We start from the raw sequence: 18814 nt of genomic DNA, 5'->3' as shown, positions 1-18814 counted from the left end.
CCTTTTGTTCCTCAGCTGTGAAATCAGAAACTCATACAGGAAAAATCCTGGAAGTGCTGCTTTTATATGGGAATAGTAAGGAAAATAACTTGGCTGGAGACTTTAGTACCAATTAAGGATTGACACATATACATCCAACACTTCAACAATTGACTGCCCACAGACTGAGTTTCCCACACTTATGCTCCTTGCCCACAGTAAATGCAAGCATACATGAAAGAGGTTTAAGATCATTTAACATATTTTACATTCAGTGGGGATGAAAGCACGTATGTTGTTACCGAGACTCAGGTGACAGGTCATGACTTAGCAAATGGTGGCAACGTGTTTCTTTGATCTCTAAATAAAGTCAGACAAGCTTCCCAGACCCAGAATACTGTAACAGAATTTGACTAGGACTATACCATCTAAAAGCAAATAAAATGCCAGTTTAAGAAACAATATCTTTTCTTTAAAATCTTTTAACAAAAAAGAAAAAAGGGAGGTTTATTTTGGTTCCGTGATCAAGTTACCCTCTAATTGTACATGCAAGATTTTTAAAAATAAAAATTTCCCAAGTCCACGCATAGTGAACTAAGTCTATCAGTCCATCTGTTTAATTCTGGCTGATGGCAGAATGGAAACTCTTAAGTAAAAAATGCCTTTACTTAAAGGAAAAAGAGGCTATATTCAGAATTAAATTATTATAAACTGAAATATTTCTTAGAATAGAATAGTTTTAATCACCATTGTACTAGCTATGCATGATAATACAATAAATCTAAAATATTCTTTCTTGCCTTTTAGGGTAATAGCACAGTAATGAAAGGTAACACCATTTCAATCAATCCTTCTTCATTGCATATTAAATGAAACTGAATTATTTTGTATTTCATGTGAACTACGGTCATATGTATGGACATTTACTGTGATTCACCCAACATATGACAATTTGCTAATCATCTGCAGCAATTTGACCATGTGACTAAACCATAACTAACAAGCCACAGATCAAGTAACAAAATTAGGATTATATGCTCTCCAATCCCGAGTGCTCTTGCTGGACGTGCCGTGAAAAAGGAACGGATGAGACAAATGTGATTCTCTTGCCTGTGAGCAGACACGAGGTGAATGCACAGGACGAGGTTGGTGTCCTGGAGTCATCCTCCTAGGCATCAACCAGTAGAGCAAGACAGTATGGGGAGAAACTCAGTCAAAAAAACAAATGAAAATGAGAAGCAATACACATGAATGGTATTATTTAGGTGATAAAACTTCATAACACTCTCTCCTTCACCATAAGCCTTAAACTAAAGGAGATCTGGAACGAAAGTATGTGGTATTGCGGATACTCTAACAATTTATAGTCTTTCAGATTACAAGTAATTAAGGTAATCTAAATCATTTATAAGCAGTCAGAACAAATGGAATCCTTCAAAAGTGACAATGGCACCAACAGATCCGCAGAATTTATAGAAAACACTGAAACATTCCTTCAGGGCGTAAGTATTGCAGAAGCTGGGATTTGATATACGGAACAAATGTGTGCCACTTCACTGACGAATAGCACAAAGTGAAATTATATCTCAGGAGGCATGCTAGTGTCATAGAGCTTGTAAATTCAGCTGGGAGGAAATCATAGGAGCCCATAGACTATTCTCAATCTAACAGTGGAAATCTGAAATGGACTTCAAAAGTGCATGGCCTTGCATGACTTCAGTGGGTCTAGATCCAATTCTAGCGTCTAGGTCCCTTCACCAAACTACCGTGAAGTCAAATACTAAAGTCAAATAATCTACCCCAGTGTAAAATGAGTGTTAATGAGACTGGAACAGACACATTGTCTTCAGAAAACATTAGTGAGGCAGATTAAAGGACAAGTTCTGCCTTTTCACAATTACAGTGACAGAGTTTCTACAGCAGAACTTCAGAAGTTAAGTAGGTGTAACAGAGTGAGGATCACAACTGTACTGTTGTTCACACAGAGGAGTATTCTTGATCGTATCAAAGTCTTATTTTTACAATAATCAGCCCAGTGAATAGTAAGGATGCAGGTAACAGAACTTGCCACTACGTGAATAAGTAAATAACCATGAGTGGCTACCATGTAATATTCCACCAATCATTATTACCTGCAAAATCTCAATGATTTTCAATTTGGTGTCCATTACGATCACATCTTCACTGTCTGAAGTGCTGGTTTGCTTGCTTGGGTGAATGCTTGGCTGTACATCAGGGGCACTGATGGGAAATATAGATCCTCTGCTGAGCACCATTTGGGTCATCATCTCTCCTACGCCATGGATGGTCCTCATAACATTGTTTCCTATGCATTAAACACAAACATGTATACATTTGCCATCAGTAAAGCGTGCTTGCAAAGCTATATAACACACATACACCCATGTCTTCAAACTCCTTTACAGTCTTAACAGGCATATTGAAAAATAAGTTATCAATTCCTGATCAAAACTCAGGAGAAGGAATTCATTCAAATTACCCAATGGTTTGGGGACAATTTTCTACACTGATTTTCCACGAGATCGTTTCTTACAGGGCAATAGATGGAAAAGATGCCAAAAGCTTTCCACAGCTCTGTTAGTATGTTCAAGAAATCATAAAAAGTAGAGCAAAAGGTATCTCAGTAGTTCAACTAATTCATTCCTTTGAAGTCATATTATCTACATCTAAGACCATTTCTGAAAGAGGTTCGTTTAGCCTACTTTTAAGAATATTTAAGCATTGTATATCGCACATTATACAGCATCCCTAGGCAAGTGATTCCAGTACTTGACTATCTTTATTGTTAGAAAACTTTTATTGGTATTTCATTTGTATCCTCTACTGCTGCAATTTATGACCTTGCTTTGTAGACACATGGGAGGAGTTCATTTTTCAGGACTACTGGACATTATATATGTGCTTGACAGCAAGGTTGCTTTTGGCACTTCACAAGCTGGAAGAAGACTATCCAAGTATCTTATATGTCACACTCAGAGAGAGTAAAGATTTGAGGCTGTGCAAGTCTGATCAATCTCTGTATGTGGTCCAAATGACAGGCTACAAACCAAACCCAACTGACACAACTAGTCAACCATCACCCTTCAAAAATGTCCCAGGAGGTCAGGCCATGAAGGCTGTCCTGAAGGTCAAACTAGTGTCTGCAGTCACAGTGCCCTTCATAAGTTATAGCTGGGGGAAAAAATTATTTTACACTTATGTGACAAAAAACTTCAGTCCAGTCTAGTTGCAATGGTAGCGATCACTGATGCCAGTTCAGCAAAATCTACCAAGAAATACCATCTGTTCCCTTAGATTATCCTGGTCGGTCTTTATAGTGAATTTTGATATGAAAAGCATCTCAGTGAATCAATGACTATCTTCTTCCAAAGGTGGGGAGAAGAAAGAATGAGTGTATCATGCCACCTACCTACATGAATTAGTTTCCTTTCTTGTAAGGTACAGATCTGAATGAATGGAGGAAAGGAAGGGAACGACAGCATCTCTTTGCAAAAGGAGTGCCAAGACCCAGACTACACCAAAGGCAAACAAAAGAATGGAGGAAATGTAGCTGTGCTGAGGTAAGCCTGAATAGTTCTATGTCTTTTAGTATACTTTAATTGCCATGCAACTGACAAGTTCTACTCACACTGAAGAGACCCTCTTCCCAGATAATCTGCTGTAAAAAAGCCAAAGCTATATTTTATTTTGTTAGCAATATCCTCCTCTTATGCCCTTCTTTCTTCAATCCATAGAGCTCAAGTACTGCATGCAGGGAAAGAGGATGCCTTCACCCCTGATTTAAAAGGAAAACACACAAAGAATTTGCTTTTTCAAAGTGAATGAGGCAGATTAGTGTCACGTTTGAGGTCCCATTCAGCATCCGGTCTGGTGTGATTTGGTCTTTTGAAAATAATACTTCAGTTCCCTACAAAGAATGGGAAAAAGTGCATTTCTGATTTTGCATGATGTTAGGAAAAAAAAGCTAGAAGTCAGACTAAAGGCTAGATCCTCACATTAGGCATACACAGAAAGTTCTCCCAACTGCTTACATCAGCATAAAGCAAATAAAATCATTCCAAATACTCTTCTTGCTGCAAAATGAAAATGGTGCATTTTCCTTTCAAATCAAGTAAAACAGCTGAGGAATAACATAGCGCGTGTGTCTCTCTCTCCCCCCCTCCTCACTCCCTTTCTCCCAATGTGCGACACGTTTATTTGCATTGACCATTATTCTAAACACCCATGTAAAACTAGATTACTAAGTGGAGGACCTTCAACCCTTAAAGCAGCTTCAGTTAAACTGACTTTTTGCATCATCTTCATCTTCAAACCATGAAATAAATGACTTCATTCATATCATCCTGTCCTTAATGCTGACTGATAAGCCCACAACAAGACCTATGGGTTGTGCGTCTGCTTCATGGCCTGTAATACCCCTACTCTACATCTCCGTTGAGAAATAATCACCCTCTGTCTCACAGCATGTTTTCAAAATCCCTTTCGCTCAGTTGTACAGAGGTGAATACAAATAGAGGCACTGCTATTTGGAAAGCTCATGAATTCTTTATAAAACAACTTGGTCAATGGGATTACCAGCTGATAATTAAACTACTTAAGTCTAAGACAAGTCCAGAAGATATTCTTCTTGAAAACTAGAAACAACTGCAGTTTGTCTCAAATGAGGCAGAAGAATTCCACTTTATCTTGAAAAGTTCCTGCCCACCCTTCAAGACTGAAGTCCACTTGATGTAAAGTTAAGAAAAAAGGTAGCGTCTTTTGGACAAGGAGTCAGACAATGTCTTGGGTGGACCTCACGTTCTTGGAGAAAGCAAGCTGGGATTTTGCCTAGGGCATATATCCTGCTTATTTCTTAGCTATTACTGAGGTGCTCCACAGGCATCACAGGGGATGGGATTCAAATTCCTCCATGACCAAGGAATGTCTCCTCTCTCTGCATTTCAGGACCACATACATAAATGAGGAGACTACTTTCTCCATCTCTAAAAAGGACAGCGAGAGGCCTGATATAACAAAGACTGGGAGGCACTTAGCTAATGTGATGATGGAGCCTATAAAAGCATCTAGGAAATAAAAAGAAATGAGATGACTGTTTTCCTTTCCCCTTACCCATGGAACACCAGTGTTAAAAGATGGTACAAAACCAGTGAGCAGTATCTATGAAGCTGTTTCCCAACAGCATCGGTAACAAGGCTAAACCCTCTGTCCACAACATTCCTTTACTATTGACCTTCATGCGACTGATCTAAACAGCTAGAGGTACGAAAGCAAAGGAGGATTAAGGTGGTACTTATTACCACAGCCATTTCAAATTGTTTTTCATTAATGCATAGGAAAGGATTTTAGTGAGAGAAAAGTCTACTCAATCCAGTTTAGTATTTACAGCTGAAAAGGGTAGTGACTCAATACTGCATTATTTCTGTCAATAACAGCAGTGAGACAAGGTGTCATGAGAAAACCCATTTTGGAAAAATTTTTAACTAACTGCCTGATGCTGACTATTATTTTCAATTAACTCAGAGCAGGCTTGGGGAGAACGTTCCCAGAGTGAAAATAATACAGCAACTGGAGCAATTCAGCATTCTCTTCAGGAAAGATATTTTAACAACTATGTTTTGTAGGGTGCTGATGAAATGTAACCATCTCTTAGGAGTAGACAGGAGTCAACCAGCACATTCATGCATTGCAATGAAGCAGCTGACTGCATCTCAACACTGGGAGGAACTGCTCTATTCTTCAAAAGAAGCCATGAGGATCATTCGTGTACATAAAGAGTGGGCAGTAGCTGCTCTTCCAAAAGATCCTCCACTAATCAGCACTCATGGTGCATAGTGTTACCTGTCCAGCCTTGGAAGTCTAGACCGTTAAGCACGGATCTAAATCTGTCACTCACAAACATCAGGGGCCAGCAGCAGTCTTGCTAGTGAGCTGTTTCTTCTTGCTATGCTTTTGTGTTCTCTTGGCTTTTTAATACAGTTATCTCAGCAGGAAAGGGTATGAGTCTCAGGTAAGGCATGCAGAAAGGTTATTGCGGCTTAAAAAGTGACTGCATGTCAGCTAAGCTTGCAACAATGCAAGACAAAATACACTGGCTCAATAAAAGAGATTTAAGTTCTTAGTACATATGCGCACAATGACTAAAATAACGGAGCTCTGATCTTAGTTACAGCTCCAAAGTGCTTCCTGAATACCAATGCCCAAGGGAAAATTAACTTACTGCCTCAGCTAGTTAACTGAGCTAAATCAGGAGAGATAGCAAGTAAATATGAACCCTGACTACTTGGTGTGCACTTTGCTAGAGATAAGTGAAGAGAAGCCTGGGCTGTGCCTTCATATGGTACTGCCACCCTTAACCTGCTGACCTCCATCATTTGTTGTCTGCTTTGAGGTCAAGGTATTAAAATTTCTATATGGATGAGAAGTGTGGCAGGGAAAGAAGGGTCATTCCAATGTTGTAAGGTGCTAGTGTGTGCAACCAACCACTTCTCTCACCAGAAAACCACTGCAAAAATGCTCAGAGCTGTGACTGACCGACAGAGGAAAAGGACACAAGGCAATCTCTGTGAATCTTCTTTCATTTTTCCAATTTTCCCTCCCTCTCCCCAATTCTTCCTCTCTGCTCCTCCCTCTGCCAAGACAAGTCAGATGCCAAGAATCTTCCATAAGCAGTGGACCCATTAGAAATGCCTCCTGTTCAATGTACGGTCTCACAAGGTTAGCCAATGGAAAAGTGAAATCACTGTACACCTAAGTGGTAATTTAAAGGAGCTGCAGATTGACAGGCACTGAAAGAAGAGGAAAGAAGAGAATGCTTGTCATGTTTTCAAAAGATAACTGTGCATCTCCTTTTCATTACTTTTTATTACAGTGATCACAACTTCCTAATGAATATCAGTTTCTGTCACAAAACTGTAGCACGTAATCTCATACAATTTGGCGCAATTGACAACACAGCGGCCTCTCTGAGAAGAAAGACTTTTCAGAGGAGTCAATTATGGGAAAAAAAATAACAACCACCCAAGTGATCGAAACAGTGGATAATTTGACACTTTATTTTCAACATAAACATATTTTCTTGATAAGTCATTTACTGGTTGCAAAAATTCTAAAAGCAGAATATAAAACTAAACAACAATCTGCTATGTAATACAGTATGGATGGTGACAAAATACCATATTCAGAAAGAAAAAAAACTGTCAAATGCAGCTGGCAATTCATGCCTTTTCTTCAAATTGTTCCTAGCCAATTGCTGTGCAGCGTCCTCAGTTTGCTCTCCAGTGCCCACAGCATTTTAGGTATTTCCCAAACAGTGCAGAGAACTGTGTGGTAGCTGAATGCGAATACACAACGGACAGCCTCAAAGGCTGGCAGATATCCTACAGCGAGTAGTCTCTACTCCACAGATATCCCCAAGACACCAGGGACCTGACTTGCAGCCTTGCTTATTTAAAAATTAACTATATGCACCTAATCTGGTCCCTAGTTGCCACAAAGGGACAGAGTCTGCTCTTACTAACGTTATTCAGTCTCCCTCAACACAGATATAGGAAAGATGGATTCCTAAGACTCAATTTTTAAAACTGCTCAGCCATCTTTAGCTCAAACAGGTTTCCACAGTGCTCATCTCCCTACGCAGAAATGTAAAAAGTGCCTGTATTTTCAAAAGGATTTTAACACCCAGCAGCTCTCATTAAAGACTGGAGAAGCTGGATGCTCAGTGCTTCTGGAAACGTGACTAGGAGCTGACATATGATGGGGTCTTCAAGAAATCTGATACTTAGTGACCAGAAAAGACAAATAAACATGCATCCACCACTCCAACAACTTTCATTAACCTGTCCATAAAAGCCCAATACATTCTTCAATCTTGCTTATATAAAAAGGGGAGGGAGAAAGGAGACAAATCAAAGGTTTTGCAAAAATGTGGCATTTCTCGCATTCTCTCTGTAATTATTAAGTTAGAGACAACTCTCTGATGTCATCAAACCTGAGCATGCTCTTGACTAGGACACCTGATGCTTCAGCTTCTTCCAAACTCCTCCTAGAAAACACTTCCTTTCCAATGTAGCAGGGCACAAGCCAGACAGCATGTGCTGTCTGACCTTATCTCAACCCATGCCTCAGTGTAGTTCAACCAGATTTTAAGACAGTACTTACAGCAGCAAGTCACTTTTCCCATGCTGAAACAGAAGCTTTGACTCCAAATGGCCTTGACATTGTGGATTTCAGTGAGACCTATACTACTGCTCCACCATAAGCTTCTTAAAGTTTCAGTGCCATCTTAAAGCATGCAACGCTGTCAATCCTTGGGGATCTTCTGGCAGGGAACCGTATGCGCAGCAATGTCTGGTTACCAAGGGCTAAATTAAAAACCCAACAGCAGCTTTAGCTCTACATTTCTTTGCCTTTGTTGATTTGGCTACATTGCTTCATGCAATTTAATTTTTCTGCATGAAAAGTTATAGCCATTTTTAAGACATATAATAACAACAGTTCAGTACCTAAAGGAACACATTTTATTTCAAACCCTTTAGAACTATATATCTTTTGCCAGAAGCATTAAGCCTTACAGCTGTTTGTGAAAGAGGTATTAATTTTTACAGGTTTTCTACAGAATTTGCTCATAAAGACTGCAGAATCTACCATAACAGGCCAAGAATCACACTTTATTTCTTCATGAAACCATTTTTCATTGCTCAATAACTAGCTGACCTCAGGTAAGCCTCAGAGAAAACCTAATGCATGACATTAAGGGCAGAAGGTGAGGCCACTTATACATTTTATACAGCCCTTGGAACTAATGAGGTAAAACAAACAAACAAACGTACAAAAACCCCCACAATATGCAATACACATACGTTTCCTATCCACTCCCTGAATGAATTTGGCCATCCCAGCCTCCACTTACCTACAGCACATCCACAAGCCCTCTCTTTTTGCATGCAAACTCACCGCTGCCCAGCCATGGTGAAACTCCACCAAACTTCACCTTCTCCTGACATTCTGCAGTTTCTGTTGATGTTGCCTATCCCCCAAAACCACAAAGCAGTGTCAAAAATACAGCTTTCCTACCACAGACATTAGACAAAGGAAAAAATACATGTATCAACATGCTGGCCTTGAAGATAAAAAGCATCATGGGAATCAAGCCTTCTAGCTGAGTTACATCTATGAAACAGATATTGATTCCTAGAAAAGCAATGGTCTCTGGAATCACATTAATGCACAGGTCTCATGATGAGGGAAAGAATAAGGAGGAAAGAGAAATGGTCCATGCCAGAGAATTAAACTCTCAGACTGACCTCCCCTTTGGTCTGACAAAATTCTGCACTGAACAGCAGTTGCTTCACTATAGACGTCTGTGACTAACACAGCTAACTTTCCTAAGGGTTACATCTTTTTTCTCTTGTAACCCTTTTTTTTTTGTAAACTGCTGGCATAAATTATTGCTCCAGTCTGCCAGGCTGCCACTGCCTCATTAGCTCTGCTAATCAAAGTACGCCTCAAGAAGATATTTCAAATTGTTAAGTAGACAAAAGAGCAGCTAACAGATACGGATGCAAGGCTGAGAAACAATATAGTCTTTTCTAACAGTCCTGGATGAAATCTGGTGCTTCTTGGTCACAGAGGACCCGCGGGAACAGTAGAAATGGTAGGTCCAAACTTGTTCTCAACCCTGTTCTAGCAGCAGTCTCATTACTGGTGCTTCTAAGCATTATGCATCTCTACTTGCAGCCAACAGTGCCAGAAGATGACACTACTTATCTTCTTGCTCAGTTGAAGCTGAGAGACTAAGCAGACTATCAGGATGTATCAAAGGGGCAGAACACTAGACAAGAGTCCCCTGACACACTGATACACAAGCGCTCCTTTGCAGAGAGCTGGTAGCCCACCAGTGCCAAAGTGTTCAGGAATGAGTGAGGGCTTCCCCATTCTGACCCCTGCAAGGGTCAAATCCTTTGGGGTACATCACAACAAAGCAGCAAAGCTTGCAGCAGGACATAGGGGTCAGGCTTTTCATGATACATTTCAAATAAATGTTCCACGATCTCAGGACACCTATGGAGAGATCTTTAGTCCCTTCAGTCTACAGGAGGGATATGCTACCAAGCTAAAGACCCAGACATAACGTGAAGGAGCTGGGATATTTGACTACCAGTTTGAACAGCTAAAAGGAGGCATCTGTTGAGCCAGTCACAAGCAACACATTTCCTGTGAGAATCACAGAGGCAGGAGCTATTGGAGGTTATTATGGAATAATAACATAAACTTTGTGGAAGTGAAGGGGGCTGAAAGACTGATGTCAGTGGACACTGGCTCAGCAAAATTGTAGTAATTTATGTAGAGCGCCTGAGGGAAAGACATACTCTGCAGATAACCTAGGTTTGTCCCACCAATTTTCAAATTGGTGCCAAGCACTGAGAGTTGCATGCCAAGACATACGCAGCCTAAATTAAAGGCTGAATTTCCTTGCATGCCATTATTCTCATTCCCAACCAACATTAACTAAATAGCACTGAGCTGCATGGCAAACACGTAGCTTGCCTGCTAATACTACCATGTCATCTCATCTTTCAGACCTGACATACGCTGTAGCTGCATGGTTTGACTAAAATCAGCTATTTGAAAGATCAATCGCACCTAGAGAAAGATGTGCATTTTAATTCACAGAGAATAAATAACCAGTATTGGACAAGGCAGATTGGCTCCTGACTCTGGAATGATACAGCAGGGTGCCCTTATTAGGAAAGCAATGACTTTACCTTTTAATTAAAACTGCAAGAGATTATAATGTTCTTGAAAGGTGACAGAATGACAGCACTACTAAATGAAGTCCTCACTTTCTCCTTAAGAAGAAAATGCCTCTTTAGGATACAGGTAGTATATTTTGTAAACCCCATATATTTTAGAATCTAAAAGGGAAAAAAAGAAACAGAAAAAAAGCTTCAAATAACCTCAAAAATGATTCAAAGTTAAGACACTGAAAAAGAGTTGGCTGCAAGATTTTCAAGTCAATTCATTTTTAGGATGCAATCTAGGTAAGAAGTGTTTCCAAAAATACACATCTTTTCTTTTCCCAGGTTCCTATCTCACAAATGTTTCTAGCCAACTTTCCCCAATCTGTCCTCATCAAATAAGGTCACACCTGAAAACTACATGCACACTAATTTAATTCTGGTTAAAGTAACTGACAGTGGCATTAAAATCAAGCTTTTTAAAGGAAGTAAGGCATAACATTAACAATAACATAAGGCTCTTTTTGGAATCTTTGCAGAACCAATACAGGGAAGCTCACACAGAACATCAAGGACTACCGCAGCCATCAACATAAGTCAAAATTTAAGCAAAGGATGGAAAAGGACATCTTGAGGTAAAAGGTTAATTAAGTCTTCATGCAACTTCCACTAAGCCTCAAAATACATCCCATTTTGCAAATTTGCTTCGACAGTTCAACACTTGTTATATATACTTTCTTACTTAGCAAGTGGTTTTACTGAAATAAGTAGGTCTATTTAAGAAATAAATATTAAACAGGGAAGAAGATTCCAGATTGCTGGTTGTAAATTTGGTTGTTTCAATTTTGAGGTGCACAGCTCCAGGCAGGCTTCCCACAACCAAGACCCCCCCCTCATTCTTTCCCCTCATCAATAATACATTTCTGTCCATTCCTAAAATCCTGACTACAGATTTCATGATGTGGAGCAGTTGCCAAAACCAGTAAAGAGCCAAGCTCACCAGTTCCCTGCAACTCCACATTATAGGAATCAGATGCTGGAAGCTTTTGTTGCTACTGACCTGGAACAAATCAACGTCAATAATGGAAAGGCTGTATACCCTATCTGTCCCCAAATTTATTCAGCGCTGAGTTTCCCAGAGAAATCAATACTTTTTAACAAAACTAAAATGCAAGACCTATCATGTAAAATAAATAGATCCTACCCAAAATTCTTAACTTCTATAGAGCTGCTGCCTTGGATCTACTACAGCTGCAGAATAGGAATTACATGACTCTTCCTTTTGGTCAAACCTTTTCTCAAGTCACTTGTCCTAGAACCTGAAAATCAACTGCATTTCTGAATAGGCATAATTATTGACAAAATATTGCTGTTAAATATCCATTTAATATTAATCTATGTAAATTTACAATAAGATAGTGATGAAAATTAAAATATACAGAGCCTAAGTTGGTATTCAGTAGCACTTTCCTGCATTACAGTTACAGGATCAGGCCCCTAGTGCTTGATAAAATTTAAACACATTTGTTTACACCATTAAACCATCAGTCCCAGGCATCATGGCTGGCTTTCAGTGTTTGTCAAAATGGGTTCTAGAGCTACACTTCAAAACTGTAAGCTCAAAGTATGAAATACATATTCTTACTGAATTAAATCTAATGCCTAGACATTTGTGATCACTGACTGGATGGATTAAAAAAAAAAAAAAAACACCAAAACCCCACAACTTTTATAATCTCCAAAACTAATAATTTAACAGAATCACAGAATCACAGTATATACACAAAATCACAACAGATACAATCTTAACTTTTTTTTTTTTTTTTTTTTTTTTTTTTTTTTACAAAAAGAACATCAACGTAATGAGTTTTGCAACTCAGGGAAGCTAACTTTCCTTAAGAAAGAAGCTGTTTAAACCTGCACATCCCTAGAGCAATCGTGTTGGAGGGACACCTACCTGCAATACTCTGTGTTCAAACGTATGATATGAATGTTGCAAGTATTGGACCTGCCAGAGAGGATGCTGTGGAGTGAGACCCTTGCCGCAGTCTGGAGAGATATGGGAGAGCAGAATCTGTCCTCCTCTAAAGACACAAAGAAGTCACCCTCACCCGTAACTGACTGGAGGGAGGGCTCCCACCATCCTGAACAAGGGCAGGGAACAATCCATCTGTCTGTATTCTATGGAAGTTATGAGTAAGAAAACACTTTCTGAAAAAATCAACAGACCATCCTGATTTTAGAAAATGCCAGCACATTTTCAAAGTCCACAAAAGATCAGGCTGAGTTACTTTCCATTGTAATCCTTTTTTACTTAACAGCCTGAGAGATCAGTATTGTAAGTTAAAAGGGACAATAAAAAGCCAAGATGGGTAACTGATAGAACAACTAACGGACATTCTCAACAACTCAGTTTTATAACAGAGGGAGGATATCTGTGTAAAAAGCGGAAGGGAACCTTTGATGTACAATCTTATAAGTACTATAAAATTGAAAAACAATGTATACCTACAGCTTTGCCTGGTGAACAATCCTTACTGTCAGAGTGAGGGGGGATCTAGATGAAATTCCTGAGACCAATTTCTCTGTTGGCCTGTTCATTCCTCAGGATCCCTAGTAGATCCTGGACAAGGTGGATCCAGACTCCACAGTACCTAGGTGACATCAGTACCTTTGGGGTCAAACTTGTTTGGGTACAAGTGACTGCACAAGATGCAAAGCATCTTTGGGCATGAAGTTCTATGAGCTGGGTGCTCAAAAATAGTGAATAAGAGTTACAAAACTGCTTAAACTGCTTCTAAATCATGCATCCTTGTGACATATGCATCTTCATAGCCTAATGCTGCCCACAGGTAGGTAAGTATGCACCTCCAGAGAAAGAAGGAGTAATAGTAAGATGCTTGGGCATAGCAGTTAAGCATTCAGGATCATTCTGTCTCAACTGCAAAGTGAATGCACAGTTTATGTGTTTTATGAACTGTCAATTAGAAGAGAAGAGGGAGGCTGAAGACAAGATACGACCATCTAAAGATGAGCATAATTTTCTTTTGTCAGAGACTGCAGAAGGCCTCTCCAGCAAGTCTTACAGCTATTTCAACGTAAGAACACCTGTCTCTCTGCAGCAAAATTTCAGCGCCTATTTTTAAGCCTAGACAGCACAGCCAATATCTCTATCTCTGGTCTCCCTTAAGACGGCAGATGTGACTGACAACAGTCTGAGTGAGCAAAAACCCTCTCTAAAGCAATGGGCTTTCTAGCCATGTAGTCTGCAGGAGAAGGGGAAAAAAAACCAAAACAAAACAACCCAACCCACAGATCATTTCCAAAAGAACATCAGTGGATTGTCACATCCTGACCTGAACTGGTCCAGTGTTTAAAAGATAAACATCCACGGAGACAAGTACAGCCAAGAAAGAAGTTTAAAGAATCTGTATAACGGCTGAACCTAATAAATGACACACAAAAAAATTCCACCTTTGTCCTGTGCCTCTTTTTCTGAAAGAATGGGAGACAAAAACAGATGTGTGACAAAAGTTTCCAACACGGCTCCAGTCAATGGTTGAGTGTTAAAAACAAGGCTACTGAGCTTCTGTTTGCATGGTGGTGACATTTTCTGCATTCCTTCACACTCATTTATTTCAGAGTAAATTCACTGATTTGCATGCAATTGCTCTGGAAATTAGTATAACTGAGAGCAGGTCTGTTTGTACTTAATGGGTGGTTCTTTCCTCTCCTATATAGCCTGAAAGGAAACCCTTCAACAGAAATAAAAGGGAATTAAGGATGAAACAAAATTTTATGGGAAATGAAGGTGAGTAAAAACATTGAATGAGATGTATAATCATGATTAAAGACTTGATCAGAGAGAGAACTAAACAGAATAACCACATTTGCATGTTCCATCTTGCCAATATGTCAAGATTTTATCTGGAGTCAAACTGTGTCCAGATCCATTTAAGAACAGAGTCTGCAATGGAGTATTTCAGGGACAAAAAAGAAAACATAATTCCAAGTGTCTGAACATACAGGCTTTCTCTAGTGCTGTAGAGGGACTGCAGCCAGCTATAGCATGCCTTAGTGGGCACAGCATTGCAGGAAAGACATTCAGGGGCTTTCAGTAAAGTGTATTGGCAGTGATGGAGGAAAGATCAAGAGAACCAAGCACAAAACTTGTTGGCTTGAGATGACAGTCTACAATTCTCCAGAGTGTGTGAACCTCAAAGAAGAAAAAAGTTACGAACGATGACATACTCACGCAGGGCATCTGTAGGACTGACAGAGCAAAATGATGATTAGGAAAACTGAAGGCTGGGAAAAGGCCTCCCAGAGAAAATACAAAATAATTGTTGTTTCAGACAAGACAGGTCATCCTTCCTGGTGCTGCGGGCCAGCTGGCAGTGCAATGACACTTACACCAGCCACATATTAAAACAGAATTTGCCATCAACCAGTCTCCTGGACCCTCAGCCCACATTACTCTCACACCTCCCCCCTTCCACACACACAGGAAAACTAAACTGCTAAGTTTCAGCACCTTCCTGGCACGCTCATTCTTCAAGCCAGTTTTAAGCCACGGTAGAAAAGGCAGTGGGACATACAGTATTGTCCTGGTGTTGTTTGTTAGATAGGCACTCTGGTCTGGGTTAAAAAAAGAATATTCTAAACTGACAAACACATGCAGAGGATAGCCTCATCTGGACTTCCATCTAGCGCTTCTGCAGTTCCAGGACCAGTAACATCTTGTTCTCCCTTTAAGCGAAGTGCTAATACAATGAGTAAACACTTGTGCCACATACAAGCCATCATAATCGCTGTGCCCAGGCAAATGCTATCTGCATTTGCTTGGGATGTTCAGTGCAAGGGACACACTGAGGCTTAGATCCAGATGTGAAAGTTCAGTGTCAAACAAGCAAAGGAGCAGCAGCAGCACCAACGCAGTAACCACAAGTCATGAAGTCTGCAGCTCTGTTCAAAAAGGTTCCTTTTTAGCTGACCATCTTAACGTATGCTGCAGTACGTTCCTGTAGGCGAGTTTATGTGTGAACAAAGAACCTTGAAAGCTCAATGAAACATTCCATACATTATTTCCAACCTAAATAATGAATTACACACTGGAGTAACAGTCTTTGCTGCTTCTCTCACCTCCATCCTGAAATTTGCTCAGCCTTTCGAAGTATGATGATATAGGAACTTGAACAATATCTAGAATTGCCAGCAGTGTCCGGGTCAGTCTGAGAAGCTCACTAAAACTATAAAAGCCAAAGTATATGAGGTTTCGAGCCAGATGTACCACCTATGAGAAAAAGAAATTAAAAATGAAGGAAGTATCGGCAACCTTTGTGGTATTCGGCTGCTCAGTGCGGTTGCATTTCACACAGCAGCTTTCTCAGAGATCCAGATCTAAAATGCATTCAAATTAGTACAAGTCTTTCCACTGATTTAAATGGACCTTGGACTAAGGCCAGTGACATCAGATGTTTGTCAGAGTTAGAGAAAACAATGGGTCAGTCAAATTACAACAGAGAGCAAAACCAATATGAGATTCAGGAAGGCGTGAAAGGATACAATTGCATCTGGGAAAATATATAAGATTGAGAAGAAAGACTCCAGAAAATTGTTTAAAAGAGGCAGCAGCTGTGGGGAAGATGGTAGTAAGAAGAAGAGTAAGACAACTGTGTTAAGTTTGAACGGAGGTGATTTCAGATGACCAAAGGCAGAGGTGCCAAGGCTTGGGAGGTAGGTTGGAGGAAGAACTATAAAAAGTGTAAGCATTTCCCCTTTATTCCATGTTATTTGAATCTAGAAGATTTAGGCCTATCTAAAGTTTCTGTCAGGAATTTCAAGCAATATTTAAAACACAGGATTAGGTTGTTCAGAGTGTTTCCTTCAGTGTCATACCTTACACAGAGAATAGTACTTACTTATATTGAAGAAACCCTGCACGCTAATTCACTAATGTGGAGAGAAAGGTCATACGGCCATTCACCCACACACATATCCCTCCCTCCTGCCACTGAAATGCAACCATCTCAGGAGAAGGAAGGAAAAATATGGCTGTTTGAGAGCAGACAGTAATATTATTTTCTGCAGTAACAGTCATCACCAAGAATACTGGAATTAGGAACTGGTGCTTCTTTAGGACATTTTACACCAACATTCATTCTGCAACTATCTTTATTTTGAAAGAGCCAGTCAATTTAACTAAAATGAGGAGGAATACCATAAGTAGGATGCAAATAGCTGAGAAGTACCTCAAATGTAAGTTTATTTTTCTCTTTGTCTCCAAAAGGAAAGGGCTGATTTACAACTTCTTTCAAGTACTCTTCTACAAACTCCATAGTGAGCGCAAACTTCCTCTTCATTTCATTTCTCGAAGAGTCTGTGAAAGAATCATACCTACAATACAAGGCACAGAAGGAAGGAAAATTAAACAACTCTAATATCAGGATCAGCTGTCACTAAATGAAAAACAAACCAATCATAATGCTATAAAATTACTGTCAATTCTCTGTAAGGAGAAGGGTTTAGAGGTCAGCTGATTCTGCATAGATAGGTGAAGAGGATGCACAAACCTTCCCTCCAACAGTACCAGTAAGGGTTGTAGTGAATGGGAATAACAGAGACAGGAAAATACTACTGTTCTGGCAGATAGCACTCTTAAATCTTGCTGTGGCAATTCAATAATCACTAAGTCTCAGCTGTTCTCTCTGCCCATCAGCCAGAGTTTACTACTTCGTCAAGGAAGACAGCAGATCAGGAAAGCAGCTTGGGACAGACAACCTCCTCCTTTGCACCACCAACTAGGAATGATTTTTTGTATATGTCAAAACAGTTCATCTCACTAACAGAAGCAATGATGTCTGCTGCACTGCTATACTTCTTCCTCTGTTTCTTCAGCCAGATACTCCCTGTCTAGGCCTAGCCCAGTGGCACTGCTCCATCAAATCAATTAAGCCAGAGAGGGTTTCCACCAAAGTCAATGGGCCCTTCTCCCATATCTAAGTTTAACACATGATTAAGTACTTTGCTGGATGGAGGCCAAAGCCTCTGTGAACTGTTTCTGGGGCAATAGCTGTACCTAACTGTAAATTCTGTCTTTCCAACTGTGGCTTTCAGTTGAGCTTGAAGCACAAAACTGAGTTCCAGCCTAGCCAATGTGTAATGTTAGTCACAATTAGATTATTTCAAGTTCAGTTGGTCTGAGGAAAGGCCGTTCCATTTTTCCCCAGCTTGTTCCCTATAAGAACACAGTGAAAAATGAAATTGAAATATTTTCATGTAAAGTTACTCATGGAAGTTTCAAAGAGTAACAATAATTAATAGCTCTGTGTTCTGCAACAAAATACTTTTTCACATACATGTTGTATTGATGTTACACATCTACAACCATTTTGTTCTGAGACTAACGCCTACAAAATGCTTTTGTACTTCAACTCACTCATGAATTGTGATCTTAGTAGGAATTTCAGTCCACAATCTGGCATATCTGACAGGTACCACAGATTCCTGAGGATCTCTGTCCACATGCATGTGTAGCATCAGCCGACAAAAAGAAGCACGGAGGTCGTAAGGGAGGCTTTCATCAGACATACATCGTAGGATCAAGTCTACTGACAGCTGCGCAGAAATCTGGTTGATGGCTAGATATTGGCGGTCCAGGCACATTCTTGCAAAGAGGTTCAGCTGGTACCTTAAAGGAAAATAGCAACATATTTCCAACTGATTTCTTCAAACACCAGGAAACAATATACCTCAGAATCTCACTTTACAAGCCTGGTGTCAACCTTTCTGATGTAAATGCTAAAAAATTACTAGAGTGACTTTGCTAACCAAGGGACCAACTTGCTGTTAAAAATGCTAACATCAGGCTCCAGCCCCGTGAAGACTGGGCTCCCTCTGAAACTCAAAGGAAGCATTGTTCAATGGAAGGCTGAAGCATTTGGACTATTTGTTTTCAACTGCATAAGACACTGTTCCATGATCCCACCTCCCCCTCTAATCCTCAGGATGCTCAGGACACTCCTTCCTTAAAGCATGCCTTGCTTCCAGAGCAGCACAACCTAAAAATATAGCCCAAT

At 40.0% G+C, this 18814-nt stretch overlaps 1 protein-coding gene across 1 annotated transcript in view; it reads right to left on the bottom strand.

Moving 5' to 3' along the window:
* The window catches only part of ITPR2 (inositol 1,4,5-trisphosphate receptor type 2), a 268093-nt gene that overhangs the window by 158175 nt on the left and 91104 nt on the right, over positions 1 to 18814 (bottom strand). The window contains exons 19-22 of the mRNA XM_068402385.1: positions 18175 to 18426; positions 16988 to 17132; positions 15879 to 16029; positions 2112 to 2305 (exon numbers count right to left, since the gene is read on the bottom strand). Coding sequence (XP_068258486.1) covers positions 2112 to 2305; positions 15879 to 16029; positions 16988 to 17132; positions 18175 to 18426 — 742 coding nt within the window. The remainder of the gene's footprint in view (positions 1 to 2111; positions 2306 to 15878; positions 16030 to 16987; positions 17133 to 18174; positions 18427 to 18814) is intronic.

This window comes from Nyctibius grandis, chromosome 5 (assembly GCF_013368605.1).
Source record: "Nyctibius grandis isolate bNycGra1 chromosome 5, bNycGra1.pri, whole genome shotgun sequence".
NCBI lineage: Eukaryota > Metazoa > Chordata > Aves > Nyctibiiformes > Nyctibiidae > Nyctibius > Nyctibius grandis.
Note: the sequence above shows the minus strand (reverse complement) of the source record. Positions and strands in the feature narration are given on the sequence as shown.